The 16,865-nt window shown below is 46.7% G+C and overlaps 1 protein-coding gene across 5 annotated transcripts in view; it reads left to right on the plus strand.

The window, feature by feature from the left end:
• The window catches only part of LOC140393725 (transcription factor SOX-13-like), a 209,879-nt gene extending 193,795 nt beyond the window's left edge, over positions 1 to 16,084 (plus strand). For all 5 annotated transcript variants that reach the window (XM_072480049.1, XM_072480046.1, XM_072480050.1 and 2 more), the window contains 3 exons: positions 68 to 235; positions 5,402 to 5,618; positions 11,049 to 16,084. In XM_072480049.1, coding sequence (XP_072336150.1) covers positions 68 to 235; positions 5,402 to 5,618; positions 11,049 to 11,334 — 671 coding nt within the window. In that variant the 3' untranslated portion in view covers positions 11,335 to 16,084. The remainder of the gene's footprint in view (positions 1 to 67; positions 236 to 5,401; positions 5,619 to 11,048) is intronic.
• The last annotated feature ends 781 nt before the right edge of the window (positions 16,085 to 16,865 follow it).

Genomic DNA, 16,865 nt, shown 5'->3' on the forward strand with positions numbered 1-16,865 from the left:
GTGTTCCATTCCAGCTCAATAAAAGCTCTCTGGTATTCTGATTCGTTCGTTTCTCTGTTTACATCAGGAAATTTGACTCTGTCCGGGTCAAAAGGCTACGAATCCAGAGGTGGCAGCAACCACGAACACATCAAACGCCCAATGAATGCATTCATGGTATGGGCAAAGGACGAACGAAGGAAGATTCTTCAGACTTACCCTGACATGCATAACTCCAGCATCAGCAAGATCTTGGGTAAGTGGGGTGTTTTGCTGATGACCACACAATGTGCAGCACCATTCGTGTGACTCCTCAGATAATAAAGCAGTCCGTGTCCAAATGCAGCAAGACCTGGACAATATCCAGGCTTGGGCAGATGAATGGGCAAGTTACCGGGGGAGCTGGAGGGTGTGTCAGACCAGAGGGGGGGGGGGGGGGGTTGTGGGTGGCGGGACTCATGGCGAACCCTGGGGGGCAGGGGGCGGGGTAGTCAGACCAAGAGGGGAGGGACCCTCCGATGTTAGGGGGAAGGTTGGTCTGGGTGGGCCGGTAGGAGCTGGGGTTGCTGTGGGGATGCCCTGAGGGCCATGTTTGTCCGATGGGGTGTCCCGTGCAAGGCTGGGTCTGGGTGTTCAAATAGTTACTCTGGGGTTGGAAGTGATTTGCTTCCCTTTCAGAGAACTATCAGGGTCAAACTGGCAGAACCATCCGAAGTGTCCAGAGGAAGTTCGTACTTGTGGACAATTGCCGGGTAAACCCGCATGCGGGAACATCCTCGAGGGACTCCCCAGTGCATCATCGGGGTACCCCATCAATGCGACACTGCGAAACCAGGAAGCTATGCACCATTGGCTCTGTTTCTCTCCACAGATGCTGCCTGACCTGTTGACGATTTCCAACATCTTTTATTTTTATTGAACAGTAATGTAGCAATTGGGCTAATGCATTGTCCTGGCAGTTCAGCAACTTTTGGCTTGCAGAGGATGAATGTGACAGGTTCAGCAGTGAGGAGGGTATCAAAGGGAAGAATTTGCATGTATGTAACACCTTTCATGATGTCCCAAAACACATCACACGGCAAACACGTCACGTTTAGTCATTGCTATCATGAAGGGAATGAGGCAGAAAACTCCCACAGTCCGAAAATAGCCAGATAACCTGTTTCTTGTGATGTTGATTCAGGCAAAGTATTGACCAGGACACCAGAACTAGTTCCCCTGCTACCCTTTGAAGTAGTGCCAAGGGATCTCCAATATCCCTCTGAGGTATCAGATGGAGTGATCAGCCTTGAACTTTGTGTCAGATGGGGCTTAAACCCATAACCCTCTGACGCAGAGGCAAGGCTGCGAGCGACAGAGCCAGGACTGACAGCAAATAAATAGAACACCATGTTGAGGAATGTGACCTGCATATTTACAAGGACATCCTTGTGCTCTGGCTGAGGGCAGTGTACACGATCTTTCAATGAAATAATGTTTTATCGCCCGCATCTAATCCGCGCTATTTTTAATGGGCGTGAATGTTTTCATCCATGGTTTTGCTCTATCAGTGCTGAAAGGGATTGGTGTTACTTTGTTTATCTTTGGGTGTGATGTTTTTGCGGAGACAAATCTCCTCTGCCATGGATACCAAATCTTTCCATTGTCTGACATAAATAGCTCTGTCCGTGTGCTGCGGCTATGAATGGAAGTTTGTTCCTTTTGTATGAGAAACACAAAGCCTTGTATTTACGCAGTTCTTTAATACACCTTTCAATAAAATTAAAAGGTGCTCCACGAATGGTAATTAACTTTGAAGTAGTGACTGCTGTTGCACAGGCAAATGTGGCAGCCATTTTATGTAAACCTCAATCCCACGAAGAACTGTGATATATATTGTGAAATTGCTCTGTCTTAGGTCATGTTCATTGAGGGATGTAAGTTTGCAACTGGGCAGTTGAGGTATCTTTAGACAGGTGGTTGCTGTGTCTCAACCTTGGCTCAGTAGTTAGCACTCTCATCTTGGAGTCAGGAGTGTCTTGTTTACCTGTGTGGTAGGTAACTCATGCTACTCAATCCTTGGTTGATGGTGAGGTCTTCTGTATCTCGAGGAAGAAGACTCAAACTCGTCCAGTAACAACAAAGGTTTATTGAGTAACTATAACAACAGGTGCATGAGTTCTTTACTTTAACTTTGATACTAGTGATAAGGTTAACCAGATCTAACTACAATAACTATACGTAACTCCACTAGCCATCTGAATTATTCTGATAATCTCCTGGTCACAGTGCACCCGAGAGAGAGAGAGACTGAGGGAGACACTATGTGGTTGCTTTTTATACCCCTTTTGGTCCGGCCCTCTAGTGATCATGTGCTGCTGATTACACATTAACCCCTTGTGTACATGCACATACAGAGATCACTACAAGGAGGTTGTGGGTTCAAGCCCCCTCCCTAGAGACTTGAGCGCACTGTTAACGCTGATTCTGAGGGAGAGTTGCACTGTCTGAGGTGCTACATTTTGGATGAGACAATAATCTGAGACCCGTTCAGTTGGAGGTTAAAGACCTTCAATAAGGATAGAGCAAAAGAATAAGCAAAGAGGTAAGGGCAGCACGGCGGCCTAGTGGTTAGCACAGCTGCCTCACGGCACTGAGGTCCAAGGTTCAATCCCGGCCCTGGGTCACTGGCCATGTGTGAGTTTGCACATTCTCCCCGTGACTGCGTGGGTCTCACCCCCACAACCCAAAAATGTGCAGGATTGGCCATGTTAAATTGCCCCTTAATTGGAAAAAATAATTGGGTACTCTAAATTTATTTTTTAAAAAGGATAAGAGGTGAGGTGAGGAGAAATTTCTTCACCCAGAGAGCGGTGAATCTGTGGAATTCACTCCCACAGAAAGTAGTTGAGGCCAAAACGCTGCGTGATTTCAAGAAGGAATTAGAACATAGAACATAGAGTGCAGAAGGAGGCCATTCGGCCCATCGAGTCTGCACTGACCCACTTAAGCCCTCACTTCCACCCTATCCCCGTAACCCAATAACCCCTCCTAACCTTTTTGGTCACTAAGGGCAATTTAGCATGGCCAATCCACCTAACCTGCACGTCTTTGGACTGTGGGAGGAAACCGGAGCACCCGGAGGAAACCCACGCAGACACAGGGAGTACGTGCAGACTCCGCACAGACAGTGACCCAGCAGGGAATCGAACCTGGGACCCTGGCGCTGTGAAGCCACAGTGCTATCCACTTGTGCTACCATGCTGCTCTTGGGAGATATAGCTCTTGGGGCTAAAGGGAGCATGGGATGGGAGGGGGGGGGGGCGTGGAGGCGGCATCAGGGTATTGAACTTGGTGATCATGATCACAATGAATGGCGGAGCAGGCTCGAAGGGCAGAATGGCCTCGTCCTGCTTCTGTTTTCTATGTATGTACCCCATTAACCTATTTAAAGAAGAGAAGACAGGGCCAACCATCATCACCCAAGACACATTACCTGGTCGTTAATCTCATTGACATTTCTGGGAGTGTGCTGTGCAAAGAATGGTGCTGCATTTTCCTTCTTTACAACACTGACTACGCTATAGAAGTACTTCATTTGCAGTGAAACACTTGGGACATCTTGGGATTGAGAAAGGTGTCATAGGATTGCAAGTTCTGTCCTTTGAGAATGGGTCAGTTTGTAATGGTGTAGAGTAAGAGAGGATGTGTGGTGGGATGGTGGGTGGGGGTGGGGGGGGAGAGTAATTTTGCAGCAATTGAGTGGTATCGGGGGCAGAGAGGCTTCCTGTAATACTGGGTGCATGGATATCCTTTACTAATAACCAACAGAGCCCGCGCAAACAGATAAGAATGTAATTTAACAATGCAACTGGCTGGAACAAAGCGTGATGAGAGATTAGCAGAATTATCTCCTCCTCAATAGAGATTTTGATAAGTGTTCCTACGTGAGGAATACCAGTGGGAAATTATACCGCGGATAAATGAATACAAAGGAGATTAAAGAAATAAGTAGAGAGACAAGCGCACAATGGAATTTTACTCGTGCTTCGAACTGGAGGCAGTGCATTGAAAGCACTCACCCCTCATTCTCCACATTGTTTCTTTTGCCTCCTCTAGAATTGAGTTTGTGTCGAGTGTGTCTCTGCTTCTCCTCTTCCAGTAGGAAAGAGTGAAGTGAAAATGTACGTTAATACAATAGTCTAGGAAGCTCCACATCTCTGTACTGCCCTGAAAGCAGCATCTACCCATGCCACAAGAAAACACAATGCAGCTCACTGGAAGGGCGCTCCTAGATGCTATATGAAGATTAATAAACTGAGTGCACTAAGCAGTCGGCCCAAGATCACGTCACCACTTTTCGTTGGGTGCTCTCGATATTATTGTTGCGATTCAAGCAAGAAGTTGTAACAGGTGTCAAATCCATTCACGTTTGCTCAGGGATTGTATAGCACACTTACCATGACATGCCATGATACTGCCTCTCAGATCTGGGCTGCAAGCAATCTATTGATGAGCACTCCAAGGCATCTAGCTAGTGGATAGATGCAGCCCAGTTCCATTGTGGATTAGGCCCCACAGCACCCAACAACATACAAATTAGAACTAGATTGTCACTCTTGGACCACAGGACTGCGATACCAAGCTCCATTCTCCCAACACTCCTGTGCTCGTTGACCTCCATTGGCTTCTGGCCTGGCATCACCTTGAATTTAAAATTCTCACCTTTGGACTCTGAACCCAGCTTGGACCTACCCCTCCCGATCTCTATAACCTCTTCCTGGCCTAAATTTCTCCCAAGAACTCTGTGCCCCTCCAGTTCTGACCTCTGGCCCATTATCGTTTCTCTTCACCCTAATTGGTGGCCGTGCATTTGGTTTAGTGGTATTGCCACTGGGCTGGTAACCCAGCGACTCGGGGTATTGCTTTGGGGACTTGGGTTTCAATCCCACAATGGGTTTCAATCCCACAATTTAAGGACCTCAATTGGCGACAGGGCGGGAAGGTCTAGCATAGGCATTCCAGCCCAGAGGCGGGGGGGGGGGGGGGGGGGGTGTGGGGTTCTAGTCGGCCATCATCACACCTAAATACACGCTCTACCCACCTCCAAGCTTACCACCAGCGAGAGCACAAGATTCCACCCAATATGTCTTTCCTAAGGCATGGTGCTTAGATCTGAACACAGTATTCCAAATATAGTCTAAACTGGGCTTTGTATAGATGTAGCCCAACATTTCCAGTATATCCAGCAGTAGAATTAAAATTATTGGAAGTACTTTTGCAGTCCGTGCAAACCCGTTGTTGTCTTAGACTAGCCTGGCTGGAATCTAACTAGTTTCCTGAGTTACTCTCTGGGTGAGTGCAGTCTGATGAATAGCCATGCCTCGTTCTCGATGATACCTGTGCCGTTTTGCGGTTAATGCTGAAGTATCTCTAATTTTAGGATCTCGTTGGAAATCGATGTCGAATGTTGAGAAGCAGCCATACTATGAGGAACAAGCAAGGTTGAGCCGACAGCACCTGGAGAAATACCCGGACTACAAGTACAAGCCGCGACCCAAACGGACGTGCATCGTGGACGGAAAGAGGCTGAGAGTTGGGGAATACAAGGCCTTGATGAAGTACAGACGGCAGGAAGTGCAGCAGTGTTATTCTGTCGGGTGAGTATCTCGAGTGGCAAACCGCAGCTGCATGGTTACGTGAGACACTCTCAGCTACGTTAGCACACATGGGAACAGGGACCTAACACTATTCTTTCTTCCAATTCTGGTCCCACACCTTTTGGAAGACAGTGGAAATAAAAATTGGCCAAGATGTAAAGTGGCTGCCAATTGTAATCAAAATGACTCCCAGTAACTGCGCCAAATTACACATCCATCACTTTGCCCCTAAGTGGCTATTGTTTGTTTGCCAGCGATGGTCAACTGGTGCCTCCAAACTAAAGGGTGCCAACCATTTCCCTTACCCACGGTGCCCATGTCCAGTAGGAGGCGCTGATTGTTCCCTGCCTGTTACTGGCCTGGTTGAGATCAGTTAAGTCAGCATAGACCAAACCGGGCCATTTGCCTCATTTAATGCACATAGGGAAGCCATTTACTCTGAGGTTTATTGGTGCAAAAAGCTCATCATTCCTGCAGGATTGCCCTTGCCTTATTGTTGTCTTAGTCATGATGGGCTGAAAGGGTTGCCATTTATGTTGAGAGTATGCCGTATGGGAAGCCATTGCCTCAGTAGGCTTATCAAATGTAAATGGAATTCCTGTAGCTCCCTTTGAAATTGGTCTGAATGGCCCCAGATTATCTGTTAATAGCTCCATCGGCATAACAGGGTGTGACATTCCCAAAACTAAGAGAACTCTTTTGTTACAGAGAAAAAGTCCAGTTTCAATATGTTTTAAAAAGCAATAAGGATAAAGTTTTTAGATATATACAGTGCTAGTTTTCTTTTCCATTCTGGAGTAACAGAATGGAAATGCTTTGCATAGGATATATGGCACAGAGACAGTCCATTCTGCTTTATCAGTCCAGGGCTGGTGTTTATTCTTCCCTCGAGCCATGCTGGGGCAATTGAGGCATTCAAGAGTGGGATCGATTTTGGGGGGGGGTGGGGGGGAGTCATTTAGAGATAGGAAACAAAGGCAGCTAAATGGCGTGGAAATGTACATCAGCCACAGTTTTGTGGAATGGTTGAGTAGGACCAAAGGCTTGGATGGTCTCTGTAAGTCAACTTAAAGAGCGGAGTACGAGAGGCAGTATGCAGATTCTCTCGTATCGCACTGAAGTGCCCGAGGGCGTGCAGCTAGGCGGTGCGAGATACATTTGCAAAGCACTATCGGCACCTTCATCATTACCACCCTGCGGAAATCATGTGGAGGTCTCGAAGCTGACGCAGAGGAACCTGGAGGACAGAACCACGTGGAGATCAGGTGGCAGAAAATTGTGACTAGACCTGATTCCAATTTTGTGGACCCAATTGTGAACATCGCCCACTGAAACTCCAGTGTCAGTTGCTCCAATCATTGGTTGGAAAATGACGTGGTGTGCGTGCCAGAGTTTGTGGTTGGGTGGATCTTTAAGTCAAGTGGGACTTTACTCCTTAATACTTTGAAAGCTACATTGGATGAAGGCAAGTCTGGAATTCCCACAGTTTGTTTTTTCCACAATGGACTCCCAATGACCACCTGCAAGGCAAATAGAGCTTCCTATCAATGGACTACTGTCTCTCTGCCCTTATTCTTTGCACACTAGCTACAAGTGCTAGTTGAGGGCAGCACGGTAGCATTGTGGATAGCACAATTGCTTCACAGCTCCAGGGTCCCAGGTTCGATTCCCGGTTTGGGTCACTGTCTGTGCGGAGTCTGCACGTTCTCCCCGTGTCTGCGTGGGTTTCCTCCCACAGTCCAAAGATGTGCAGGTTAGGTGGATTGGCCATGATAAATTGCCCATAATGTCCAAAATTGCCCTTAGTGTTGGGTGGGGTTACTGGGTTATGGGGATAGGGTGGAGGTGTGGATCTTGGGTAGGGTGCTCTTTCCAAGAGCCGGTGCAGACTTGATGGGTCGAATGGCCTCCTTCTGCACTGTAAATTCTATGAAACTATAAGTGCGATGATTTGCCCCACCCGACAGTCCGAGCCTTCTTGATATCAGGTTGGTGTTCAATGCAGTTGACCACAGAATACTGGAAGGCTTATACTGACAAATGTATCATTAGAACCTCTTTTACAATGGTAAAAAAAGACCGCAATGGGATTCTTCCAAAATAACCCCCTAGAAATTATGGCCAGAATTCTCGGGATGTTGGGATTCTCTTTTCCCACCGACAGCGAGCCCCCACCAGCAGATATCCCGGCGGCGGGAAATCCCATTGACAAGCGACGGGAGTAGATATTCTGTTCCAGTTGATTGAGGGATGAATATTGGCCAAGGCATCCGAGAGGGCTCACATGTTCTCCTGATACATTCCGATGAGAAAGAAAAATTCCGCGGGGAGGACCCACCATCCGTGGTCAACCAAGAAAGTTACAGATAGTATCAAACTTGAAGAAAAAGCATCTAATTGTGCAATGATAGGCGGCATGTCAGAAGATTGGACAGAATATAAAAAAGCAGCAACAAAATAACCGGACGCTGAATAAGGAGGGAAAAATTAGAGTGCATGAGAAAGCTAGCTAGAAATATAAGAGTTTTCATAGATACCTAAAAAAGAAAAGAGTTAAGAGTTAACAGAGTGAGCATTGGTCCTCTTCAAAGTGAGTCTGGGGAACTAATAATGGAAAATAAGGAGATGACAGATACATTCATCAGGTATTTTGCATCGGTCTACATTGTAGGATATAAGTAACATCCCAGAAATAGCTGTAAATCAGGAATTACGAGGGAGGGAGGATTCCAGGAAATTACAATCACCGGGGAAGTGGTGCTGAGCAAATTACTGGAGATGTGGGTTGACAAGACAAGTCTGGATGGACTTCATCCGAGGATCTTCAGGAATGAGTCTAGTGAGATAGTTGGATGCATTGGTTTTCCCTAGATTCTGAAAGGTTCCATTAGACTGGAAAGTAGCAAATACAACTTCTTTAATTAAAAAGGGCAGGAGGCAGAAAACTGGAAACTAGAAGCAAGGTAGCTTCTTCACATCAGTCATCGGAAAAATGTTACAAGCTGTTTTTAAAGACATTATAACAGGGCGCTTCGATAAACTCAGGGTAATCAGGCAGAGTCAACATGGTCTTGTCAGCGGAAAATCATGTTGAATCAATTTATTGGAGTTCTTTGAAGGAGTTGCACGTGCTGTGGATAAAGGAGACCCAGTGGATGTACTACACTTAGATTTCCAGAAAACATTTGCTAAGGTGCCACATCAAAGGTTATTGTGGAAAATAAAAGCTCATGGTTCAGGGGGTAACATATAGGAAGATTGGCTAAATGACGGGAAAAAGGACGGTGGCACAAATGGATAATTTTCTGGTTGGCAGGATATGACGAGTGGTGTGCCCACCAGGGTCAGTGCTGGGCTCAACCTTTTATGATTTTTATAAATGAATTGAATGAAGGGACTGATGGTATGGTTGCTACATTTTATGATGACACAACGATAGGTAGGAAAGTAAGTTGTGATGGGGGCATAATGAGGCTACAAATGGATATAGATGGACTAAGTGTGTGGGCAAAGATCTGGGGTATAATGTGGGAAAATGTGAAATTGTCCATTTTGGCAGGAAAAATAAAACAGAATGAAAAATAAATGAGAGAATCTAACTATCTCACCTTGATATTCCATTGGCACCTTGGCATTACCATTGTTGAATTTCCCACTATCACCATCCTGGGGGTTACCACTGACCAGAAACTGAATTGGACAAACCACATAAATACTGACTTACAAGAGCAGGTCAGAGGCTAGGAATCCTGCAAGGAGTAACTCACCATTTGACTCCGCAAAATATGTCCACCACCTACAAGGCACAAGTGAAGAGTGTGATGGAAAACTCTCCACTTTCCAGGATCAGTGTAGCTCCAACAGCACTCAAGAAGCTCTACACCATCCAGGCCAAAGCACAAAGTCCATCCAGGACACTCCACCCACAAACATTCACTCCCTCCACCACCAATGCACAGTGGCAGCCGTGTGTATCATCGATAAGATGCAATGCAGGAACTCACCAAGGTTCCTTAGACAGCAGATACCACCTGGAATTTTCCCTCCAAGTCAGTCACCATCCTGACTTGGAAATATATTGCTATTCCTTCACAGTCCCTGAGTCAAAATCCTGGAACTCGCTCTGTAACAGCACAGTGGATGTACCTACACCACACGGGCTCTGCAGCGGTTCAAGAAGGCAGTTCACCACCACCTTCTCAAGGGCAATTAGGGATGGGCAATAAATGCTGGCCTAACCAGCGACACCAACCTCCTGTAAATGAATAAAACAAATTGCAGATCTCTGAGATGCAGAAGGATTTGGATATCCCAGTGAATCCCAAAGGTTAGTCTGCAGGTTAAACCAGTAACTCGGAAAGTTAATTGAATGTTATTGTTTGTTGCGATGAGAATTGAATGCAAGAGGAGAGAGTGGAGGCTTCATTGTTAAAGACATCATCAGTACTGTGTGCAGTATTGGAATCCTTATTTAAGGATGAATGTAATTGTGTTGGAAGTAGTTCAGAGGTTTACAAAACTAATACCTGGAATGGGCAGGCTGGACAGGCTGGGCTCGTATCTGTTGGGGTTTTGAAGAATAAAAGGGGACGTGATCGAAACATACAAGATCCTGAGAGTGGATGTGGAGAGGGTGCTTCGCCTTGAGGGAGAATCTAGAAATGGGGCCACTGTTTACAAATAAAGGGTGGTCCGATTAAGAAGGAGTTGAGGAGAAATATTTTCTGAGTTGTGAGTCTCTGTGTCGCTCTCCTTTGTAAGGCAGTGTAAGCAGAGTCTTTGACTAGTTTTAAGGGAAAAGCAGATAGGTTCTTGATAAGCAATGGGGGGGATGCGAAAAGGTGTATGTCGGAATGTGGAATTGAGGTTGCGATCGGGTCAACCCTGCTCTTATTGAACAGTGCAGAAGGCTTGAGGAACTGAGTGGCCTACTGTTCCTAATTTGTATGTTTGTATGCTCTTCAGAATACTGTCAAGGATTTGTTAATGCCCTAACTGAAAGCTCCCTCAGTTTCAGGCCTCAACCGAAAGATGGCATTTCCAGCAGTGCAGTACTCCTTCGGTATTGCATTGGACTCTCCCCCTATTCCAGGGGCTTGGGCCCCTGGAGTTGGGACATTCTAGCCCAGATGTGTGAGTGGCTGGCAGATAGTGTGGCAAGGCTAGACTTTTAAGGTTGGGACACGACAACAGCCATCTTTCTATTTGTGTTCATAGAATCATAGAAGTTTACAGCATGGAAACAGGCCCTTCGGCCCAACCAGTCCATGCCGCCCAGTTTTTACCATTAAGCTAGTCCCAGTTGCCCGCACTTGGCCCATAACCCTCTATACCCATCTTACCCATGTAACTATCTAAATGTTGTTCCTTGATTGATCCCGGTGTATTTACAGGAGTAATTGCTAATGCTTTGTTGCTTACCTCATGCAGGCAACAGGATCAAGTTCACTTGCACCCCTCAGACGTGATATACCCCGGACAGATTGGGATGACTTCCATTCCTGTACAGCCAGCAGTGTCAGAACACTATCGATCCTGCAGCCCTGACCCCAACATGCCTGTAATCCTCAACACCCGAAGTCTCAAATCGGAGCAGGCAGACATGAAGGAAATGCACCTGAATGATACCAACGGTGAAATATACGAGTATGGCGAGGAGGATGACTCCGACGTGGAATACCGCAGTGACGGCGAACTGGTGGTCCTCGCGGACTAGCCCCCCACCTGTGACTTTGTCGGCAAAGGTTACAGAATTGAACCTTTCAAGCACAGATGGGCCAACATATGTCCTGTTGTACCCTGGCCAACCATTCGAGCAGAGCTACTGGGAAGGTTCTCACTGTGCAGGTTTTGGAGCACGTTAGGTGGGTGGGATTGGCGGGGTGGGGGGTTAGAAAACCATCCTCTACCTCGTCCTATATGTGCCTATTTCATGGACCAGTTGATAAGATTACCAGGGTGCAAGGTAGAGACAAATGTGATTCTTCTGGACTGGGCGAATGAAAATAGTATCAATACCTACAGGGACCACTAAATTTCAGTAACTTCACCAATGGCCCTTCTCCATTACAGGTCACGGCCCCATCATCACCGGTTCTGTTTTGACAGGGTGTGGGCAATAAGTGCCCACTGTCCAATCGTTTGCGAGTTTCCCCATCACACTGATTGTGATTCCATTCCTTTATCGTAGAAAGCCACAGCATATATGGAGCACATTTTTAAAAAATTGACCCGTGAGATGTGAGCATCGCTTAGTAGGCCAGGATTTATTACCCACCCCTAATTCCCCTTGAGAAGGCCATGGCGAGCTGCCTTTAATTGTCGCGGCCTCTGTGGTATAGGCGCAGCCCCTGCGCTGTCAGCGAGGAAGTTCCTGTATTTTGACCCAGCGACAGTGAAGGATTGGTGATCAAGTCAGGATGGTGGGCGACTCGGTGGGGAACCTCCAGGTGGTGACATCCCCCTGTGTCTGCCGCCCTTGTCCTTCGGGGCGGTAGCATTTGTGGGTTTGCAAGGTGCTGCCTAAAGGAGCTTTGGTGTGCTCTACCCGGCCTGTGCCAGTTCTTCCTCCGAGCTGTCCCATTAGTCCCAGTTTCCCATTCTTTCCCCACAGCCAGCCAATTCAATCCCTTTCATGGATTTATCCACCTGCCTTTTTGATAATCACTGTTGAATCTGTTTCCACCACTCTTTCTATCATCACATTCCAGACCACCGTAACCCGCTGTGTTTTCTTCCAAGAAACCATTCTCCCTTCTGTTTCTTGTACCGATTTATTAGGTCTGTGTCCTCTGCTTTCCAACCCTCCACTGGTGGAAATGGATGTTCCTTATTAATTCCATCAAAATCCTTAAGGCCCCAATCGTTGAAGAAGCGCCTCCTAATGTGAATGCGATCAAACCCATTGTGATGTAGCCCGAATCCCCTTGGTGCAGGGTTAGTAGCAATTGCTGCACAGAGGAATTGCTCGGTTATCACCATTACTGAGCCATGAGGGGGAGGCTTCCCAAGAGTGGATCGATTTCCTGGCTTCTTTGGCACAGCACAGAATAACAAAAGATGGTAGATCTCCAGAATTAGGTTCAAGGTCATTTGTTTCTTGTATCTGTCCCCCTGCTTAAGCTGCATTGAGGAAGAGAGGTGAGAATGTGAGAAAGGGCTGGACGGCGGTGAAGGATGGGAGTTGTGGTTTAGATATATTGGGTTGGGGGGGGGAGCAGGCGTCATTAGTTGAGCAGCTGACTGCCCCACGCTTCAAGGCATTGTTGAAATTTCCACCCTCGCCTCTTGGTAATTGCACTTATTGGGGAGAATTCCATTATTCGCCTTGTTGGCTGTGGGAGAGAGATCTCGTTGCCCGAGCTGAATGCTCATGAAACCAATTTGGGTTTTGGGGTATGGATATTTCTGGGTTGTTAACTCAGTAGTCAGCTGAAACACACACACACACACACACACGCCGCACACTGGGATATTCGCATTAGAAAGCTCCTCAAGCCCCCCCCCCCCCCAAATGCTCCACCACAACCACCATTGTTACAACCCGCACAAAACCTATGGCAACGGACCAATTAGCCTCCCCGTGAATCTCGTAGAATAATGGAGTCTGTCATAAAAGCCAGCCCAGATGGGAACCGAGCAGTGTAGTTCGGCTGGGACCTGGAGTGTACTGTGTATATAGTTTGCTTTTGCAATAAAACAGCTTCTTTTCCGCCTCTCGGTTTGGACTCCTCTGCGACCGCTGAGGCCATCTTCCCACGCAGCCCAAGAGACCAGTCCACCCTTGCAACTGTGGGGCGCATGGGCCAATTTTGTTCAGTTGGCATCTTGCTCCCTGCCTGAAAGGACAAATGGCCCTGGGGTGTGGCTGTCTGCTCTGTTGGCCACTCTACAGAAGAGACAGGTTGGCCCGATTGGGAGCGAAAGGTTTTTAGCTGCATTGCCGGACACAATGACTTTTCTCAAATACTTCTTTTCCCTCAGGTACTCCGTAGTAAGTTTTGAATTAGATGTTAATATTTGTATAAAGAAAAAAAAATCACATTACAATCTGTTTACCGAGTGTGTGTGTGTGTGTGTGTGTGTGTGTGTTTTAATAGCAAGAATCTTCGTGTTTCTCTTTCTCACTGAGCTGACATCAGCTGAGAAACATGTTGGTGACATGTTCCACGAGTTTAATTTATTTTGTTTGCAAGACCTGCTTTCCTTTTCAGCCTCTCGAGCCCTTTTTCTTTAAACGAGTGAGAATCGGGCAGGGAGAGAAGGGTCGGTGGCTGCAACTCTAGCCCTCCCCAACACTCTGGCAGTGAAACTCTCGGAGCCCCGCCTGCTGAGGGTACGCGGTGGCAGCAGGAAGTGGCAGCAAAGTAAATTGACCGTTTTAGTTTGAAGAAAAGTCTCAACGCAAAGGTGTTCCGGGGGACAGTTTCTGAAGACGCACCATCCCATAGCAATGTATTTAATTAATCGACAAGTGTCTGGAAACACCCAGAATTCACCTTTAGTGAATGAAAAGAGCTCAATAGGCAGTGGCAAGAGCACTCACAAGCTGGTCGCTGTTCCATTGTATTTAAGTAACTGTTGCTGATGTCAGTAATGTGCCTATATTGTGTTTTATAAGTTTAGAGTACCCAATTCATTTTTTCCAATAAAGGGGCAATTTAGCGTGGCCAATCCACCTAACCACATCTTTTAGGTTGTTGGGGTGAAACCCATGCAGACACGGGGAGAATGTGCAAATCCCAGAAGGACAGTGACCCCAGAAGGACAGTGACCCGGGACCATGGTCGAACCCGAGGCTCTCAGTGCCACAGGCAACAGTGCTAATCTCTGCGCCAACTTGGTGCCGCCCCTACAATATTTTTTTCCCCTAAAGTTAAAGTGCCCTATTCATTTTTTCCAATTAAGGGGCAATTTAGAAATCACCTACCCTGCGCATCTTTGGGTTGTGGGGGTGAAACCCACACAAGCACGGATGTGCCTATATTTTAATATTGGCCATCACCTTTAAGTAGGATCTTTCTGCAGTTCGAATCACTTTCTCCCATCTTTACTTGTCCAAATTATATTTTTCGTGGTGATATTTTCCCAAACTTTGTGGGTGCAATGGGATAATCTTCTCAGAGCTAGCTCTTCAAGATGCCTCAGAGTGTTAACCAGAGCAATGCAACCTTTCGATTATGTCATGTCTCTCTCTTTCTCTCCTTCCATCCTTCTCTTTCTCCCATCTCTCCCTCTCCTTTGCTCTCCATCTCTTGCTTTCTCTCTCCCTTGCCATCTCTCTTCCCCCTCTCCCTCCCTTCCTTCTCCATCTCCCACTCCTGTTCCCCTTCTCTCCCACCTGCCCCAACTCTCTCTCTCTCCCAGGCCATCTCCTGAACTCCCCCCACCCCCCTCTCTTTCCCCTTCCCCCCTTTCTCTAACCCTCTCCACCCTCTCTGCCTGTCGCCCTTCCTCTTCCTCTATCCCTCCCATCCTCTTTTTTCGTTCTCGTTTTCGTTCTCGTTTTCACCCCTGCTTTTTGTGTGTGTCTCTCTTTTTCTCCCTTACTCTCTCCCCCACCCCCCTCCCCGTGCCCTCCGCCACACCCCAACCACCCTGTGGTTATTCTTGTGAGCTTGAAAACCACCATGAAGCTCTAATCTACTTCACAGAAACATTACGACACAGAAGATGGCCATTCAGTCCTTTGTCTCCATACTGGCTCTCCTGAGGGGGACGGCTAACGCTTCCCATCCGTCAGGGGGACGGAGAGAAGCCCACATGGAAAACCCGATTGTTAAGGTAGCGCTGTGTTTTCCAAAGACCCGTATTTCTTCCTCTTCCCTGGCGCAAGATTCCCGTAAAAACTTTCTTCATTGTCAAAATTAGCAAGTTTGTGGATCATATTTTCTTACCTTCTGCGTGCACAATAAGCAAATGGTGTAAGGCGTGCGAGATGACGATACTGAGACCATTCAATGCAAGTAATTGCAGGATAATGTTACAGACACGTGAAATCGTTATTGTAATACTCTTTTTCACTGTTTTTATTTTTTCTTATGGGGGGGGCAGGGGGAATTAGAAACAAGTTGTGAAATGTAACTCTCGTACCTTGGAGTCTAGTCTTTCTTTTGAAATATTTGAGTTGGGAGGGAAAAATCAAAGATTCCTCCCTTTGAAGTAAGACAATATTATAAAACGTTAATTTAAGTGTACATTAGTTCTCTTTGTGACCTGGGCCTCATTGGTCTAGATAAATGGATGTACGTGGATCGTACAGAACTCTTTTTCAGCGCCATTATGGAGCTCCAGCATTTTTTGTTTAGGACGGATTTTTTTTTTTAACAAAAGCAATGTGAATTTGTTTTGATTTATACAGTGTAATATATGACCATGTTTCTGTTAACAAGAGGAGAGATGATCTCCCACTAGGGGTGATTTAAATTTATTAGTACATGCGAATAAAGTGGAATATCGCAACCCCACTGTCCTGTTTCCTTGTGTTTATTTCGTGGCTTTAGCCGCTGAAAGCTGCTGGGCATCCGTAGCATTTCTTTGAAGACAAATTGCCACTCCGAGGATATTGCAACCGTGGAGTATGAAAGTGGCAAGGGTAGCACAAATGGATATAGCACTGTGGCTTCACAGCGCCAGGGTATCAGGTTTGATTCCCCACTGGGTCACTGTCTGGGATGAACTCTTCTGAAGAAAGGTTGAAAAGGCTGGGCCTGGGTACTCGTTGGGAGTTTAGAAGAATGGGGGGGGGGGTGATCTTATTGAAATGTAACATTCTGAAGGGGAGTGGCATGATAGATGTTGAGGGGATGTCTCCCTTGAAGGGCACAGTTTAAATGTAAGGGGTTTCCCATTTGAGATGGAATTTCTTCAGTTAGAGGGGCTGAATGACCTACCCCTACTCTTATTTCTTCTGCCCATGTTTCACGGCTACCAGGGGGTGGGTAGGTTGGTGGGCGAGTATGGGTTCTGGTATTGGCATAATCCTGATATTCGACCATCGTGGTTTCAGGGCAGGCTTGATAGGCCAACTGGTCTCCTCTTGCCTGTCCATTTTGCATGCTTGTTGACTTCAGATTTACCAGAATAATGCCAGAGCTAAAGGGGTGAATTATGAGAACATTGTACAGACCTGGTTTGTATTCCCTGACATGTCGAAGAATCGGGCGATCTAATTGAGATGTTTCTTTTTAGATGATGAAATGAATTGAGAGGGCAGATTAAAAATAAAACTATGGTCATGGGGAAGAG

Source organism: Scyliorhinus torazame, chromosome 17, assembly GCF_047496885.1.
Source record: "Scyliorhinus torazame isolate Kashiwa2021f chromosome 17, sScyTor2.1, whole genome shotgun sequence".
NCBI classification, from domain to species: Eukaryota; Metazoa; Chordata; class Chondrichthyes; order Carcharhiniformes; family Scyliorhinidae; genus Scyliorhinus; species Scyliorhinus torazame.